The sequence below is a fragment of the Phocoena sinus genome, chromosome 1 (assembly GCF_008692025.1).
Source record: "Phocoena sinus isolate mPhoSin1 chromosome 1, mPhoSin1.pri, whole genome shotgun sequence".
In the NCBI taxonomy this organism is placed as follows: domain Eukaryota; kingdom Metazoa; phylum Chordata; class Mammalia; order Artiodactyla; family Phocoenidae; genus Phocoena; species Phocoena sinus.
The window spans coordinates 48,046,956-48,066,432 of NC_045763.1; the positions used below are offsets into that span (position 1 = coordinate 48,046,956).

At 42.9% G+C, this 19,477-nt stretch overlaps 1 protein-coding gene across 1 annotated transcript in view; it reads right to left on the reverse strand.

Moving 5' to 3' along the window:
- Positions 1-18,668, reverse strand: part of PLPP3 (phospholipid phosphatase 3) — an 82,750-nt gene extending 64,082 nt beyond the window's left edge. Inside the window, exon 1 of the mRNA XM_032609588.1 lies at positions 17,930-18,668. Coding sequence (XP_032465479.1) covers positions 17,930-18,068 — 139 coding nt within the window. The 5' untranslated portion in view covers positions 18,069-18,668. The remainder of the gene's footprint in view (positions 1-17,929) is intronic.
- Positions 18,669-19,477: the final 809 nt, after the last annotated feature.

Genomic DNA, 19,477 nt, shown 5'->3' on the forward strand with positions numbered 1-19,477 from the left:
GATGCCAATCAGAAGACCTGTGTATTCAAAGTAAGGCTGGCAGGAACTACAACTGTTAACAGCAGCTGCCTCTGGGGAGTGGAATTTGGAGGGAGGGTGGGAGGGTTATCCACTTTTAACATAATCATATTTTTGGAATATTTTTTTTATTGTAAGAGTATATTGCTGTGCTTTGGAATGTTATGTTAAGGTTTAAAAGGCTTTATGACACATGGGGTCATTATCTGACTTGCATAATAACCAAATCCACAGCATAAAGGGATGCTTTAAAATATGGCATGTATTGGATTTAAACTTGAACCTGCACGAGGTAAGGGTTTTACTTGCTCTGGAGTTTACTCATTTTCTAAGAGACTGAGCTTCTCTGAGCCTCGTTCTCCCATCTATTCAATGGGAGTGGGCAGGGGAAAACGACTGATGCTTAGGCCCCTCCACTCCTGCATTCTAAGGTTATTCTAAAGGGTGGTCATTGTACCAATGGTTAGAGCTGAGGTGCAGGAACCACTCTGCTCAAGAAAGGTCTTCAGTGCAATGCCTTCTCTGACAATGGTCCCTAAGAGCGTTCTCCTGAGTTGCCCATCCCAACAACTGTGACGAGACTGTCCCCAGGGCCCCCAGTTCGATCCTGTTACCTCTGTACTGTGTCTGTGTTGTATTTCTAGAGCTGCATCTGACCAGTGTCTCCTCTAGAAGACCCTAGAAGAACTGCATCCAATTCATCATTAGACCCCAACAGCAAGCACAGTACTTGGTACATGAAAGGTGCTCAATGAATGTTGCCTGAAGTGACGTATCACCACCACTTATTCAGGAGCTTTTAATTATGAAACTGATCGATATGATTATCAATGTTAATAACAACTTACCAGCAGAGTACTAAACTTAGCCGATGCTGGGTTAAATTTATAGAAAGGTAGATTTTATATTAACATAATATTCTGAACAATTAGAACTGCTATAAAATTTACCATCCCTGAAATTATTAAGCAGAGGCTTGACACTAACCAAGAAAAGATGGTTTAGAGGGATTGCCCCAGATGTGGGTGAAAGTGGGAAGATTGATTAAGTGGTCTTGAAGCCTGAGTTTTGAAATAAGATACACAGATCTGGGGTTAATTCCTAGTAACTAACCTCTTCACGCCTCAGTTTTATCATTTATAAAATTGGAGTAATCCACCCATTCCACAAGGATATCACAGGGATCGAATAAAACACATTAGGTGCTCTGTACTGTTAGTTCCTTTCTCTTCTGAATCAGACATTTTGGTACTACAATCTCAGCCCTCTCAAAATTATGAAAAGCAAGATTAACCCAGATTAATACCTAAAAAGGTAAACATACAAATGTACAGTGTCCTAGTATACAAGGGGATTGTTTTTAAGTTTTTCCGATGGTAAAAGCTATGAACCAAATACTTTTGAAGGGACAGAATTAAGAAAAAGTACAGCAACATGATCAAACAGAAAAGATTTGAAAGGAGAAAATCCTTCCCTTCCTCCTTCAATGTGAACTTTAAAATATTTTAAGGAACGGAGATAGAGATTTCAGAGGAAATGCCGAGTTGGACAAAAGAACAAGAGAATTCTCCATGCTGGAAGATTTAACTGTCCCATTTCACAGACGAGACAACAGTGTCACAGAGAGGAAAAGTTACTTGGCTAAAGTGACCCAGTAAGTTAATAAGAAAGTTAAGATATAAACCTAGATTTCGTAACTCTCCGCTTGGGCATCTTCCCCCAACAGGAGGCGTCTGCTCTTCTCATTCAGAGCCTCTCCTTAAGGCACGACTAGGATGAGAAAAACCACTCATCCTAAAATACAGCCCTGGCTTTTAGGGTAAGTTCAATTATTTTTTTTAATGGAAGCTATTATGGTTAGTACAAATTCAGTCTGTTGACCAAGTTCAAAACACTGCATGAAATGCAAAATTGAACTTAAAATATCAAGCTGCCTTTAATTAGCTACATACTCCCAATCTCTCAGGTTAGTTAATACTTTATTATGGGCTGTTATAAACTCTAGAAAGCGAAGGCTTTTTTCCATTCCATCACACTGATTTGCAGGAAGTATGTCTTAAGCATCCAGTGTTTAGCTTTATAATTATACTTAATAATAATTCAGCCATTTATAGAAAGAAGAGATACTGTGCCCATGGCTACCTTAGGACTATGGTAGGATAAGCAACAAAAATTTTATTTTTCCTTTTGCTTCTTGTCTATATTTACTAAAATAATGTTTTGTTGACATTTTCTTCAATGTCTTGACTTTAATAAAAATTTTCAAGCACCTGTTATATACAAGGGAATCATAATCTATTAAGATGGAACTGTACAAAACCATAAAACAAGCCAAAAAATTTGACACAAGAAAGGTCAATACAAAGTGCTATGATAGCCCAAAGAGGGGTTAATTCTGCCCAGAGGAAATCAGAAAAGTCTTCACAGAGGGGGTGGCACTTGAATTGATTATAAGAGGTGAGTAACACGTATCAAGCAAAGAGAAATGATTTGGTGGGAAAGTTCCTGGAAGAGCCACAGAATGGAGATGTCTGGGACAAGGGCATAAAGGGGGGAAGTGGAGGGGCATGGGAAGGGAATGGGGAGCAGAAAGGGTTGGTTGGGGCCAGATTCTGAAGGGTCTCAAATATACTAATAAGTTTTATTCTGTAGTCCACGAGGGGTCATAAAAATCATGAAGAGAAGGGCCTATGTGATCCGAATTACAGTTTTGAGAAACGATTCCTGTATAGTTAATGCATAAATAATATACGGGAGGACACTATCCCCCTAAAAATAAGATCTGTAAAGGAATGTTTTCAGATCTAGCTGTATGACAGCATGCACTTAAAGTGGGATAGAAATAGGGAGAATGGAGGAGAGCAGATTCAGAAGACTCTCTCTCTCTCTCTCTCTCTCTCTCTCTCTCTCTATATATATATATATATATATATATATATATATATATACACACACACTGTACAAATATGACTTCACAGTTTCAAAGCATTTTCCTATATATATGTGATACCATACCCTTGGTCTCAATAGCTCCATGAGGTAGGCAGGGAATGAATCATCATCTCCATTTTACCATTCCTAAAGTGGCAGTGATATGCCAGGGATCACCCAGCTAATACAGCAAAGTTGGGAACACAGCCCAGGATCAGTGTGGAGCTGCCTCTTAAACTTTCTAAGACTCTTTAAAATTTCATTTAATGATCAGCTCAAGACACCTGGCCATGTTTTCTCCAGGAATGAATGTGTGCCTATCTTCTCATCTTCTCTCCTACACTTTGAGGGCAGGATCTGCCTCTAGTATTTCTTTGTTATCTCTTTGTATTTATCTCAATAAATACCGAAGGACAGATAAGATGGACAGCTGAGTCCCAGGACTGTTCTCATCTGTAGTTTCCCCCGACCACAGAGAATGATAAATAGGCAATCATCCATTTTCCCCTTGCTTCTGTGAGCATTTCCCATTCATCACCAGTCCACAGTGGAGGAACAGCGCTTGCCATGACTCCTGTGATCTAAGCTGCCTCCTGCCAGCTGCTCTGCATTCTAAGTGTGAAGGATCTGGACAAAATGCGCTTGCTCTCAGGCCTGTTTAACTTTTCCATCGGTCTGTGTTTGTCAAAGCTTCATGCCAGCTCTGTCAGAAAAAGAAATGCCACAAAACTTCTTTGAGGAAAGGGAAAAAAAGACCTACTTTATACACTTGCTCTCATGCAAATCACACTCCCATTCAAATCCCAGCTGAATAGGAGTCCTGCAATAGCCTGGGAAATACACAGAGCCTCTAACCCAAGTGTAGGCTGCTTCGCTCAAATTGTTGCATTTCCCTGCCCTTTTAACTCCTTTGGAGAAAACCCATAGGAAGAATTAACAATACAAATCTGAAGTTGCTATCCCCCAGAGTCATTCCATTTCTGTACGAAATCGGCAAAGTAGTCCCCTGCCACGGTTTTCTGCCCTTTTCTTCTCAGGCTCTACAGAATTGGAGTTGGGATGCTCTGTGAGCATATTTTCAATCAAAGTGGATGCATGGTCCAAGCTACCAGCTCCAAATAGATTCTAGCAAAGCAGTTCCCCGGAAATCTTAGTAAACAGTCTCTGCTAGTGATGAAGTAGCTGAATTATTAATACAATGTGTTACGCCACCCACCAAAAAGAGTTGAGACAGGCATAGCCGAGCAGGTTCTGAGAAAACTGAAATGAACTCCAGCCCCCTCCTCCTCCATAGGTTGTTGTGAAATTCAAGCCAGTTAACAAGCCCCTTGCATGATTGCCTGCCAGGGATGTACAGCAAAGTTCATGCCCTTCCCCCTTCCAGCCCAGACGTTTTGAGTCTAATATCTATCCTCTAGGAATTTACAAAGAAACAGGCAATACTAAAAGGGGCAAAAGGCTTTAACCCCCAAATCACACTTGAACACTTTACAAGGTCTAGTCATTTCATTTTAAAATTTTCTGGCTGGCTTCCTTGCTTCATATACTTATTATTGAAAATAGCAGTCAGGGCAAATTTCAATGCGAGTCTTCACTGTGGGAGGAAAGAGGAGACATAGGTGCTGGCTGGTTCTTGTCCCAGGCATTCCACCATTTTCCAGATGCAGGATCCCCAGCAAGTTCCTCGACCTTTCCCAAGGGCAACTGCCACATCTGTAAAATCAGTTACAGCGATATCTCCCCTCCATCGTTGTAGCCTTTGATGAGATGCGTGAATGTGCAAGGGTTCAAAAATGTTCCTTTCCCGGACTTTTTCCTGTTGACATTTGGAGAATGATATCCTGGGTAGGGTGGTTTGGGTGTTTTGTTTTGTGGGCTTTTCAGGGCTGGGGAGCTGAAGAAAGAGCTAGAAAAATGAATTGAGGCAAGAAGAATATTTACGTTCAAATTCTCAGATGTATATGCTATCATTTGGTAGAACTGTTCAATGAAAGGGATTATTAATTAATAATAAATGTTTGGATTTCACAGCTGAGGTCAACACAACCACAAACATCCAATTTAAAGCAAAATTATAATTAAAGGGTCTTCAACTCCGTCAGTGGCCTTCGGAAAATTAAACCCTAAAATCAAGAGGGCTTATTTTCCCCTGGGATTGAAAGCCCTGTATTTTGAATACTTTGACTCAAGAAGTATACTTTAATTTCCCAGCCAGTCCCAGAGAATTCTGCATTCACACAATGCCTACAGTATAGACCGTCCAAAGCAAAGGTTTACTAGAGTGAGTGGGACCCATCATCCCTCCTGCCAGGGCATTGGAGCCACTCTCTTCAGACAGATTTAAATGAGAAAACTGCTATACAAAAGATTCAAGTATAATAACCCCCCACCTTATTTTCAGGAGATACTTACAAGAGCTCCAGTGGATGCCTGAAACTGTGGGCAGTACCGAACCCTGTACGTACCATGAATTTTCCTGTACATACATCGTTATGATAAAGTTTAATTTAAATTAGGCACAGGAAGAGATTAACAACAATGACTAATAAAATAGAATTACAATAATATACTGTAATAAAAGTTATGTGAATGTTGTCTTTCTCTCTCTCTCAAAATATCTGCTTGTACTGTAGTCTCCCTTCTTGTGATGATGGAAGATGATAAAATGCCTACATGATGAGATAAAGTGAAGTAATGACGTAGGTATTGTGACACAGCGTTAGGCTACTACTGACCTTCTGATGATACGTCAGAAGAAGGACCATATGCATCGGGTGATCCTGGATCATCAAGTCATAACAACGTGGACAGTTGGATGTCAGTAGCTGACCATGTCACCAGTTGGGGATCCTAGCGAGAGATTTGATCACGCTACTCAGACGGCATGCAAGTTAAAACTTATGAATTGTTTATTTCTGGAATTTTCCATTTAATATTTTTGGACTGAGGGTAACTGAGAACATGGAAAGGGCAACAGCAGATAAGGGAGGACTCCTGTAAGTTGGTGACACCTTTGGAAATATTCTTAAATCTCAGCCTGCTAGAAGTTCCTCCCTTTGATTGCGATACATATGGCTGCTTCAAAAGAAGACACTAGGCATTTAATCAAAATATCCACTAAGGCGAAGATGACAGCAGGACACATGCAAGGATGAGAAAGAATGTGTTAGGCCATTCCTCCCTAGAAGCCTACGAAAGCCAAAATGACCAAAACGCTACTTTGGGCCAGTGTCTAATGAAATCCACTGTGTGGCTGGAAGCACTCCTGCCACTTCCTGTCAGTGGTTGCTAACTTTACAACAATGTGGGTCATTTGTGGGGAAGAGGCTACTGGGGGAAGTTCTATTTACTGCATTTAATGAAGATGCCGCATCCACAGCCACTAACCAGAGAAGCTCACAATTTCTCAGCGTGACCCAAAGGTTACACCAAACCACCAAGACAGCAGACAGAGCCCACGGGACAAACAGGGTCACTAACAGAGAGACCCATTACTGCTCCCTGATATGAGTGACAAAGGCCTTGTTCAAGTCTCTCCTTCCTTTAAGAAGCCTTCCCAGGACCCAGCGGGCTTCCTCTGCCCTAAATCCAGAGCTGCTTGTCCATTCTAGAATGTCCAACCTTTTCACCATCAAAGATGCCTTGCAGTTCCTTCTCGACCCTCTGTGACATCTATAAGATGTCTTTATTTACCAGGTAAACTATATTTAAATCATTTCTCCACTTCCGTTAATCAAAGCACGGGAAGTGTCAATCACATCCCCTGATGAGTGGAAATAACCAGTGAGACCAGAGTGATCTGCCAGTGTCATTCCACATTCAGATCACAAGCACAGAACGCCAGTGCTGTGACCAGTCCAGGCAGAGGCTGCTGTTCTCAGTCTAGGCAAGTTAATCATTGAAAAACGTACAGGACATGTTAGGTATTTCTGAAGTCCTAAAAAGAGCACGAGATGCCCTGTGATTGCCCTAACAGACCTTGGCAGGTCCAGAGAACCCAGGGTGAGAATCACGAGTCTAACTCATTTTGGACAATTCATCACGTGTTGCTGATGTGAAAGCTGGCAGGGAATAGTGGGGAAAACTTGGGCTTCAGGCCTCAAAGCAAGAGGGAGGGGGTATGGGGATACATGTATACATATAACTGATTCACTTCGTTATACAGCAGAAACGAACCCAACATTGTAAAGCAATTATACCCCAATAAAGATGTTAAAAAAAAAAAAAGGCCTCATGAGACAGACTTTTCAGGTCTGACCCCAACTCGAACTCACCTGCTGCGTAACTTCCGGTGAGTTATTTTTTAACATCTCTGAACCTCAGTTCTGTCAATGGAGATAATAGTAATGAAGACTTCATAGGCTCATTGGGAGAATGAAATAAGAGAACGCATGCACACTGCTTTGCCCAGTGAGAGGTACATACTTGCACTCAATAAATGTTAGCAACTGTCATTATTTAGTCAGGCTTGCTTGAGTCCAAATCCCAGGCCTAACACATATTAGCTGTGTGAACTTGAGCAAATCATTTACCCTCTCTGAGTTGCAAAACCGGTTATTGACATCTACCTTATTTTGTTATTGGAAAGATTAAGTGAGATATCAACTAAAACTCCTAATAATAAAGGTTGAGCGCCTTTTCCTCACCTTCTTGTATTCTATGTGGTTTAATTTTTCACACACTTATAGCTTAATCTTCATTGTAATTTTCAACTTGACACTCCAACCAGTTTCTAAAGATCTGTGTTTGTGTCTTATACTCTTTAATATCGCCCAGCATCCAGCACATGAATCTAAAAGATGCACAGTAATTTTGTTTTCGAGATGATAATCGTGTATACAGCCATATCTCCAGGGGGGAAAGGGGATGGGGGAAAAAAAAAAAAATCAACCTTATCAGGAACTACAGTTCTATTTCATGGTCTTAAAAATATTGTAAAGCTAATCCAAGGAATAGAGATTTTTAGTATTTGTACTTTTAACTGTTTTCAGGGTACTCTGAAGATCTAAGGCTGCTTTTCATTTTGCTGAAGCAGGAATCTGCTTGTCACACACCCTGGTTTGTGGAAGTATGTTACTCAGCGGGTGAGGGGGGTCTAGCTGACCACCCAGCATCTATTCCTCAGGCAGCTTTATTGTTCTCTGCTCACTCATCGTAAACCCACTGACACTGCTAAACTGACTGAAAACTGTTTCTTTGCGAAATATTCTCTGACAAACAAAGCAGCTCTAGAGTGGTTTCATGAATATGTTAATTCCAAAGGTCCTCAGTAAACCTCTTGTATTTTTTCCATACATATTTTAATTAATCTTAAGATACTTCCAAAATGGTGTAGGCACCATGGAAAATAGTTTGGCAGTTCCTCAAAAAGTAAAGCACAGGAACCATATCGCCCTGCATTTCCACTCCTAGGTAAATATAACCACGAGAATTGAAAATCTATGTCCAATAGCACAGGGAGATCAGCTCGGTGCTTTGTGACCACCTAGAGGGGTGGGATAGGGAGGGTGGGAGGGAGACGCAAGAGGGAGGGGATATGGGGACATATGTATACGTATAGCTGATTCACTTTGTTATACAGCAGAAACTAACACACCGTTGTAAAGCAATTATACTCCAATAAAGATGTTAAAAAAAAAAAAGTAGATGAAGTACTAATACCTGCTGAACACACATGCTGAACATACATGCTACGATATGGATGAACCTTGAAAATATTATGCTGAGTGAAAGGCAAAGAAACAGAAAGTGGATCAGTAGTTGCCATGGGATGGGGGGAGGAGGAGGGTAAATGCGGAGCAAGCTAATGGGTACAGTTTTTTTGTTGCTGCAGTGATAAAAATGTTCTAAAATTGATCGTGGTGATGGTTGCTCAACTCTGTGAATATACTAAAAGCCAGTGAATTGAACACTTTAAATGAATCAATGTTATGGCACATAAATTAGATCTCAGCAAAACTGTTTTAAAAATACCATTATAACTCAAGGAAAACCGTTTCTCTAAACCAAGAGGATTTTCAATGGCCCATTTATTTTAAGGGGCTTTGAGAAATTTAAAAATTCCAGAGCAAAATATATATTAATTAAATAAATTATGTATATAAAAAACTTACAGCCTCATCTTTCTAATAAGGCTATGAACATAAAGAAGCATTTACTAATCCTATAATACAGGCTTCATAGGTCTTCTACAAACACTGCCTTTAAAGTGTTCGTGGAGAGAGAGGCATCACCATGGTTCAGAGGCTCCCAACCAGGAGATCAGGAACCGCCCCCCCACCACCCCCAATCTCCTTTAATCTCCTTGTCACCCATCCTTCTCCTCTCTGTCCCCTGTACCTCAGGTTCATTTCTAATCTGCCTCCCAAATGATCTCCCTCCTTGGCCTCCAATTTCCCTCCCCTCAAACACAAATCAGATTAAATTAATCCCCTCTTAAAAACTGCTCATGAATATGTTAATGTCAAACATTGCCTGTAAAACTTTGGTAATTTTTTTTTTCCTTACACATTTTAACTAACCTTACGGTACTTCTAAAATGGTGCAGCTGCTATGGAAAAACAGTTTGGCAGGTCCTTAGAAAGTTAAACATGGAGTTACCGTATGACCCAGCAATTCCACTCCTAGGTGTATACTGTGTTTGGTTTCTGTATGAAATTTTCCATAATAAAAAGAAAAATGAAAACGAAAATACAACCTCATTCGGTGGTCCTCCAAATTAAAGTTCAAGTCCCTTAGCGGCCTGCCATTTATAGCTCCCCTTTTTAATCTGGCTCCTAACTATCTCTCCAGCCTCATCCCCAACATCCTCTTTCCCCACCAACTCAATGCAAATACACAGCACTTACACTCCAGCCTCCAACCACTCACCCTTCCCAAAAACGTTCTTATTTCTAAGTCTCAGCATCCGTTGCTCCCTCTGCTGCCATACCCTTTCCCACTCCATGTAATGTAGGCTATTACTTCTCTAACAAGACCCAGCTCCAAGCCCTCAGGCAAACTCATTGCTTTTCACTGTGCAGCTATAGCCCCTGCCTTACCATGCCCAAATCAGCAGCACTAAGTGTGTAAAATTACGCAAAAGTCTGTTACCCTTTCCCAACATGGGAATTCATAAAGCACAAGGAACCCCACCCACCAACCCCATCCCAGGGGAAGAAGGGACTAAGGGGTGTTGCACATAGTAGATGCTCAAGAAACAACTGCAGAAGACAAGACATACCTGAAAGACAGGTACAAACATAGACTTAATTAAATAGGCTCTCTAGAAATTACACTGATTGATGCTAATTTGGGGGCCAGATATAAAGAAACCATCAGTGAGAACAGCTTCCTTCGTGTCAATATAATCATGTGTATTATGTGCTTTAGGGATACATAAACAGGAACAAAAGCATACTGCTTATTATGACAAGGCGCTTACACTGATTTGCATTTCTCTGCAAAACCCTCTAAGCATATAATTTTGTTAATTTGTGACAAACCTCAAAAACACACTTCCCACCAATACTCTGATTGCAGTGTATACTCTCAAAGCACACAGAAATCATCAAGTTCCTTTCATAAGGTGCCAACTGGATCTTATGTGTGTTGTTTGGTTTGGTTTGGTTTGGTTTAAATTTGGGAATTTTAATGCAGATCATAATTTATAATTTAACTTGGACCTAAAGGAAGAATAGTTTCACAAGGATGTTTCAGAAACTGACCTAGCCTTCTTTTTATTGCTTTTGTTTTTTGTTTTGCGGTACGCGGGCCTCTCACTGTTGTGGCCTCTCCCGCTGCGGAGCACAGGCTCTGGACGCGCAGGCTCAGAGGCCATGGCTCACGGGCCCAGCTGCTCCGCGGCACGTGGGATCTTCCCGGACCGGGGCACAAACCCGTGTCCCCTGTATCGGCAGGAGGACTCTCAACCACTGCGCCACCAGGGAAGCCCCTAGCCTTCTTTTGAATGTTGGGACCACCAACTCATGCATGACCTTGAGAAAATTATTTCGTCTGAGACTCAGTTTCCTCCTCAGTCAAAAACAAACACTTCGAAAACGGGGGCTTCTCTTTCTTCTCTCCTGGGACACACCATTTGAAAAAGATGGTGTCTGTTCAAGTTCAAATCGGTCAGCAGTGATCTTTGGTAATAAGCACCTTCTAGAACAAGGGCCAGTGGAAGAAAAGTGATATATCAAAAGAACTGCCTAGTCCTTCAAATTTGCCCCATGTGTGTCTGCCCTCACTAAACTATCATCCTCTGATTTGGGTTAAAAGTTAAACCTGTTTGTCTTGTTCCTCTTTTAATTGACCCAGGAAAGAGAAAAATGAGAATAGGGCTCTCTGGAGAACTACCTCATAAATGATAATCAAGTTTCGAACTGACAAGTAGACACCAGAAAAGCAAAATGGTATAAAGGCAAGACCTTGGTTCTAGGTCCTGCCCTTTCACAATCACCAGACAATGACTAACCAGTCCAAGCATCCAAGTCTTCCTATGTGAATCAAGGGCACTGACTAGGACGTGGTGACAATGACAACAGCAGCTGGTGAGTGCACAGTGCCACACACTATACCAGGCATAGCCTCACAACTTCACAACACATATTATCCCATTTTACGAATGAGAAAACCGAGGCCTCAGAGACAGTCACAACTTGCCTAACCACGTACAGCTAATAACCCTAAGCAAACTCCCACCTGTCTCCAAAGCCTGTGCTTCCTCCTTGGACCTCCCACCTGTCCCCTGTTCAAAGAGGCCTATTTTTCTGACTGAGATAAAAAAATGACTTTGTATTGTTGATAATGAAATCCCCAAGGTACTTTCAAATTCTAAAGCATCCATGAATCTAGGCACTAAAGAATTGCTCCAATGGAATTTTCTTTATTACGTCCACCGAGAGGCTCAGTCAGCACACTCCAAGCTGTTCTGCAACTATTTATATTGGGCCCTGCAGAACGTATTTGTACATATTTGGACTCAAAAAAATGGAAATAAATGAAATGGAATGGAATAGAAAAGAGGGAGCCTTCACTGCATTGACTGCATTGAAAAGTGGGCAGCAAGGTAAGCCGACAAGAGTTCTGGAAAATTTAGTGACTACTAGCTGGGCACCGTTGTGCAAGTTACTTAACCTCTCTGAACTGCAGTTTCCTCCTCTCTAAAAGGAATCTACTATCTATATTACATGGTTGACCTGAACAATAAATATGTTCACTACCACAGTGATTCCCTTCCTCAAGCGATATGGAGAGTGCCCTGGATGACAAGCATTTTGATTATTTTCAATCATGTTGCTCTTTTTAGTTATTTTTTCTTCCTCTGGGATTTCAAAAGACACATATAAGAGTTGAGACTAAAATAGGCCATTTGTCCAAATTCCCTCCCCGACAAACGTGTATCTGTCTTTCCCTTAAGATGATATAGCCATGTCCCTTCCAGAGGGGAAGAAGGTAACCACCAAAGACTCTTGAGGTTCCTGCACTGTGACTTTTCCCAAACCTGCCACTGCTTTTCTCTGGCTAACAGAAAACATTTGTGTTCCCTCTGTCTGGTTTTTTCTTGGGATTCTTTTCACAATTGTTTCCCCTAATATATTTCAGGCAACGCTGCTGCCAAAATATTAAATTCATAGAACCATCGAGGAGTAAGGACACCGGGAAGGAAAGGAAAATGATACTATTACTGTGAATAATAATAGCCACATAATACGCGATAATGATTTAGTGCTTTTTACCTCTTCGAAGTGCTTTCAGATTTGTGATCTCATCTGAGCCCCACCATATACGAGTGTCACAGGTTTGCTTTTGTATTTTACAGATGAGGAGACTGAGGCCTGAAAGGTTAAATAATTTTTGCCCATGTCACCTGTGTAGATGACTTTATGTCAGGATTCAAACCCAGACCTGGGTGAATCCGAAGCTTGTGTTGTTGCTACAATACTTTGCCAAGCTAACTTTGATCTTTTAAAGGCTCTCTTTAGAAGTCTCATTCATTCATTTCACTGTTTACTCATATACAAACTTCAATATCTCAAAAGAAAATATTTATAGAGTTAACACTTCATTTATCCAAAGTGGTCACTTGGCCTACAACAGTACAGAGAACTCAGTTTAAAAATAAATAAAAATCCCAGTCTCTTAGCAGTTAGGAGACACCAGCAAGTCCTTGCACTAAAAATCAGACCTTCAGGCCAGCACCCAGAGGTAATTTTTCCTTCTGAAAGGATTCTAACAGTCTTAAATATTTTTTTTTTAAATTGGAGTATAGTTGATTTACAATGTTGTGTTCGTTTCAGGTGTAAAGTGATTCGGTTACACATATACCTATATTCATTCTTTTTTATATTCTTTTCTCATATAGGTTATCACAGAATATTGAGTTGAGTTCCCTATGCTATACAGTATGTCCTTGTTGGTTATCTATCTTATATACAGTAGTGTGTGTACGGTTATCCCAAGCTCCTGATTCATCCCTCCCCTCCACGTTTCCCCTTTGGTAACCATAAGTTTGTTTTCCATAGTTGCAAGCCTGTTTCTGTTTTGTAAATAAGTTCATTTATATCATTTTTTTAAAATTAGACTTCACCTATGAGAGATATGTGATATCTGTCTTTGATATTTGATATGATATTTGTCTTTCTCTGTCTGACTTCACTTAGTATGATAATCTCTAGGTATCTTGAATATCTTTATTGGAAAAGACAGGTGTACTGGCCACAAACAGAAAGGAAAGTACAGACAACCTAACAATTCAAAACGTGCCAGAACATGCAATCCCTCTACATAAACCAACTGCCCTTCCTCAACTGCCTGTAAGACATTAGCTATTAAACAACACAGGGATTCTCAAATTGGCCTGATAAGAATCACCAGAAGCTTTTCTAAAACACAGAATCCTAGGCCCTGGTCCAGAGCCTAGTGAATTTGAATCTCCTGGGAAGGAGCCTGAGAAATCTGCATGTCACACCAGATGGGTCTCCCTATTAGCTGAGTTGGTGAAGTACTGACACAGTAGGCATCCCCCAAATTATCACTCCTCAAATAATGTGTACCAGGTTGACATGACACCTAGGGCAGGGTCTCTCCATAAACATAACTGCCTACATGGGGAAGAAGCCCTCAACTATGGTATCATTAGCATCACGCTATGAACAGGGCTTGCCAGCCCAAACAACTGCACAGGAAGGGGGAAAGAAAGAATCTCAAATTGACAGGAAGTCAAAAGGGCTAAAAGTGGAAAAGGCCACCAACTCTGGCTTTAACAGTCTCCCACAAAGGCAGCTATAACCCTATGGTATATCTCAAGTATAAGAGAAAGGGATGGAAGAGCTAAGGAGGAAAAAAAACGAAAAACAAAAGAAACTAGCCAATCCAGACGATAAAGGTTTTCAACCATCCTGGAAGAGTCAGCAGGGCTGACTCTGCATGGGTTGGAAGGAGGCACTCAGTAGATATCTGGGGAGGGGGACAAGGAAGAGACAGGGGACAGAGCAGAGAAGCTCCACGTGGATTTACTAAATCTCTGCATTTGTGCTACAGCCGTGCACTGCCATTTGTGCTTTCTTTGGAACCACTGTCTCATGGGGTAAAAAGGCGCCCTCAAAATTTGGGAATTAGTGTTGGAACGACCCCAAATCAAAACGATATCTTGGGGAGACGAGACCGTATCACTGACCAGAAGAGTTGAACCACATTTATCCATCTGCTTTGGTGCAGATGACTAACTGGAAAATGTGGAGAGGCAGGACTTTCTGCAAACCGAGCTTTAGAATTTTCTAATGATCTGAGTTTCAGGGTTCTTCAGATGAGGGAAGAAAAGGGGGATGGACTCCAGTCGTGTTCACTGAGGATTAAAGATCAACTCAAATTGACTTCAGTGTGTACCTCAGTTTTCTCATCTATAAAATGGAGATAATCTCATCATCAGAGTTGAAGTGAAAAGGACATAAGCTCATTCATCTGAAAAAGAGGCTAACAGAGCTCAGAAAGACAGCAGATGCTCATTCCTTCTTGCCTGGGAATATTGTCTGCTGCTCTCTTGTAACCTGGTAGAGCAGAAGGAGTGCATAAAAAAACAGAAGGCCATACTTTTATGCAACTGAAAGGAAAACAAAATCGATTTCAGAAAAACTACTATGCAAAGATTCATAACTGTGTTTATAAAAGCAATAATCGGCAAAGATGCTATTTTCTGAGACATAAACCTCCATTGGTGATTCTCTGACACCAGATTCCTTTGGTCCTCAAAGGAGAGTGGACTTCTGTTTTTTCACCAAGAATTTAACATTCCAAAAGGTATGTGAAACAAGTTAAACTGCTTGCATATTTCCACTTACATAACACGCATATTGCACATCAGCTTTTATTTTTTCCAGACACAAGGAGAGGAAGCTTGGTATATATTCCTGTGAGAGAATAAACAGAAAAATGTCTCCCTTTTTCATATATTAGGGCCTTGTAATCCAGACCATATGATCAATACACTATATAAAAATTAAATCATACTGACAGTCCCAGGCAGAAAGTGAACCAAGTAGAAACAATTTTTTAGGACTGTGATGTGTGGAATATTAAAATCACATGTTGTGTTAATAATTTTCTTTTAGAAGCCAATAGAGTTCTCCTGCATAAATTTCTCAAGTAAATGTTTACCTTACAGTGTTTCCTATTAAGGGTGGTTGAGAGGCATTAAATTAGTGATATTGTAATTTGGCCTATGCATAGGGCAGACACTTTGAAAATGACTTGGTTGACATTATGTTAATGGCAAGGCACATACCTTAAAACGGATAGCTATGTGCTCCTTATGGTAAAATACAAGGTCCTGGTATCTTATTAACTTTTTTTTTTCAGTAAACAAAAATCATTTGCTCTAAGAGGCCAATAGTGAGTAAACTTAACAAACAGCTAGCTATAGAATATTAGCTTTGAAGGGGACACAGGGAGAGTTGGGGCAGATGAAGAGCTGTAATGTGCAAACATACACCTTACTTAACACTTTCAATGTACAACAGTATCTTGGGATTTCTGCGTCCCCCGCTAAACTATAGCTGATAGGTGTGTCTTTTTGCAAATTCCTTCACACTTTTTCCTTTGATAAGATACACCATCTCGTGGGACTGCCTTCTGAAATCAGAAGAGTGGAAAGAGGAGGGGAGTACAATAAAACTGTCCGAAGGCTGTCAAGTGTGTTCTAGCTCTGCTTTCCTAATCACCAAGTAGGAGGTAGGAGGGTACAGGGAACAGACAGTCTTGAAAGAATTCACCCTACCACCAGGGAACAAAACACATCAGTGAATACTGGGAAGCCCCAGACAAGTTTACAGCAAACAGCTTCAATGTGTTTGTGTTCCTGGTACTCCCCCAGGACCAGGGAAGGTCTCTTAAACATTCAATAGCTTGGCAAGGGGACTTTTAAGTACTCAGCTCTGCACTGTGGATAATAAGCCAGTGGCCTTCAGGAAGGTAGGCCCCCCAGTGACAATTCCTTTACATAACATCTTAATGCTGAATTCATACGAGGAGGTGGGAATGGGATTTGCCACCTGAACTACAGTCACCTTTCCTCCCTTCCGCAGAGCACAATTTGACCTTCAGCTGTCTCTGCATATCTAAAGGGGGCCATTCTTATATTTAAACTCCAAGAGTCCTTTCTTTCTTTGACTCTCAAAATTTACTATGGACAGTCAAGCCAAGGACAGATGGACCTCAGTAAGGATCCTGCTACAGAGTCATGAACACAGGGTCATTGGACTCCAGCCCAAGAAGTCTCTGGTTTGCACACTCTGCGCGGACAACTCCATTTCAAAGGGACTTGAGCTTCCGTGCAGGAGTTCTATTTTAAGGGGAACAGGGAACACAGATGTTTCTTCAGTTAGCAGAGTTCGCAGAACAGCTCCTGGACCAAATCCGAGTTCTTAATGCAGGAAAGGGCCTTAGAGAGCATCTAGTTCAAGCCACTCACTCAACTGATGAGGAAACTGAGGCCAGAGAGGCAGTTAGGTGGCACCCCCGGCAAGTGGCAGAGTGGTGGTGTCCTGATGACAAGTCCTGCACGCTTCCCATAACACCATGATACGCTTAAAAAAAAAAAATCTACACTTACTTCAATCTTGGAACTCCTGTAGATTCTTGTCAATAGCCACCCCCTGCCCCGGGGGCGAGTTCATAAATCCTCCTCTCCCTCCCACTCCATTCCATTTACTCCTGCTCTTCCAGCTGTGCTTCCAACTAGTTTGGAAAACAGAAGCGGGCTACAGCCTCAGCTTTCTGGGAGTACAGTTAATTGTGGTCCCGATGCATGAACCGTGGCTAGCTTTCCCAGTGCCTCAGTTGCCTCATTGGTGAAATGGACCTCCTCGCCCGTGTTGCACCGAGTCAGGGAGAGGCAGTACTCCTTGGCACACAGTAGGCGCCTAAAAAGTGACTGCTGGATCGGTACCCCGCATCACGCCCCTCGAGAGCACCCTCCCAACCCCCGGGGGGCGTTCAGGATAGCGGCATGAGAAAAGGCCCACGCAGCCCCGGCGGAAGGGCTGGATGTTTACATTCGGCCGGGGGAAGGCAGCGTTCTACAGGCTGGAGCCCAGCGCTCCAGGAGATCCATCTTACTTGGATGGAGGGCAACCAGCTCTACGCCGGCTCCGGGTCCTGGTTCCACCAATTTCCCCTATCCTAACAGGCCGAGCCCACGCCTTTCGTGGGATTCTGGCCGGGCTTCCAACCGGAGGTCGGCTTTTGGAATTCGGTGTCCAAGTGGCCCGCGAAAGCCTACAGCGCTCCCGACACTCCTTTACAGGCCGGGGAGGCGGCGGGAACGGGGAGGGCGGGGACCCGGGGACAGGGAGCGGCGCGAAGGCTCCGCGAGAAGCCTGCGGGCGGCCCCCGGGGCGGACTGCGCGGCGCAGCCGGGAGACGCGGCCCGGCGCGCAGCCCCGGTCGGGCTGGGACGCGCGCCGGGCGCCGAGGGCCGGAGGGACAACGGGGCTGGGCTCACCCATGAAGAGGCAGAAGAGGTCCAGGCAGATGAGCAGCACCCGCTTGCTGCCGCCCTTCCTCGGGTTGTTGTTGAGCGCCGGGCTGCCGCCGTTCTTGCTCTCCGCGACGATCGCCTTGTCGTACTTGTAGTTTTGCATGGCGCTGGTCAAGACGCCCCGCGACAGCAGTCACACACCCAGACGCCCGGGTCGCCTCCCGGCCGAGGCTGCTCGGGGCGCGGCGGGAGAGTGCGGCCCCGCTGCCCGCTTCCAACGGCAGGCGGTGGTGCTTTCTGCTCCCCTGGGGCTCCTCTGCTTTTCCTGCCTCAATCCCGAATCGTTCGAAAGTCCAGGGGGGAGAGAGACAACTCCCGAGCAGAAACTTCTGCAGCGCCGCGCTGCCCCGGACGCGCGGGGCTCCCGTTTCTGTGTGCAAAGCAGCGAGCGGGCAGCGCGGGCCCTCGACCACCTTTTTTCCGCGGCTGGTTGCTTAATGAATGGGAGCTGCGCGGAGTCCGGCTGCGCGGAGCCCAGCCACGCCGAAGCGCTGCCGCAACTCTAACTTTCCTCCTCCTCCTGCTGCTGCTGCTGCTGCCGCCGCAGCTGCCGTTGTGATCGCCTGGATTTGTTTTCGGCAGTTTTATTTCAAGAGGTCCTTTAAAAAGAGAGAGGGACCTCCTTACTTGGCTCAGAAGAGATTCCGAAAGCACAGCCCCTTCCTTAAGCAGCCGAAGACGTAGGATAATTAAGGCCACATTTTCCCCCACCCCTTTCCAAAAAAAAAAAAAAAATCCTAAAAGGAAAAGTTACTCTCAAACCAGAGAATCCGGGAGCCCCTAGCGTTCAGAAACACTAAATTGTCACAAAAGGAAAAATAAATAAATAAACAAAAGAATAAAAAGAAACATTTTCTTGCCGGCCTTGGGTCAGGCAAAAGTTGAGGCTGTGCAGCTCAAAAGCATTTCTCCTCCCTGACACATTTGGGGCTTTCAAGTCTTTATTTTGATTTGAATCGTATTATCCCGAAAATACTCAAAGAAAAAAAAATTTTTTAAAGATCTTAACACCCAGCACCGGGTACTGGGGTAGATTCTGAGGATACGAACAGGAAAAGGACTGCACGACTCTGGAGCTAGACCCTGTGGACTGGAACCTTGGCCGTGGCTCTGTGCCTTGGTTTCCCCATATGTAAACTGGAGATAATAACTGTTTCTCCTAAATAGAGTAATTGTGAAGACTTAAATAGCTAACCCATATAACGCCTAGAACAGTGCCAGGTATATAGGTGTTAACTATGACTTTTACTCCTGTTTCCAGGGTGAACGAGTCCCAAGCCCTACAACCCCCTGCTAGTTCAGCTGGCCCCCAGCCTGCTTGTACAACTACGGGGGGTAGTTTTGGGGGCAATCTAATGCTTTGCCTTAGAGGTTGTCATGTGCTTTTAAATTAATTATTTTATGTGAATTAATTTTTCTTCCAGGTAGACTATAATCATTTCCAAGGCAAGGGCCTTTCCTTCTATCTTCTGTAGTGCCTAGCAGAAAACTGGGCACACAGTACAATAAACA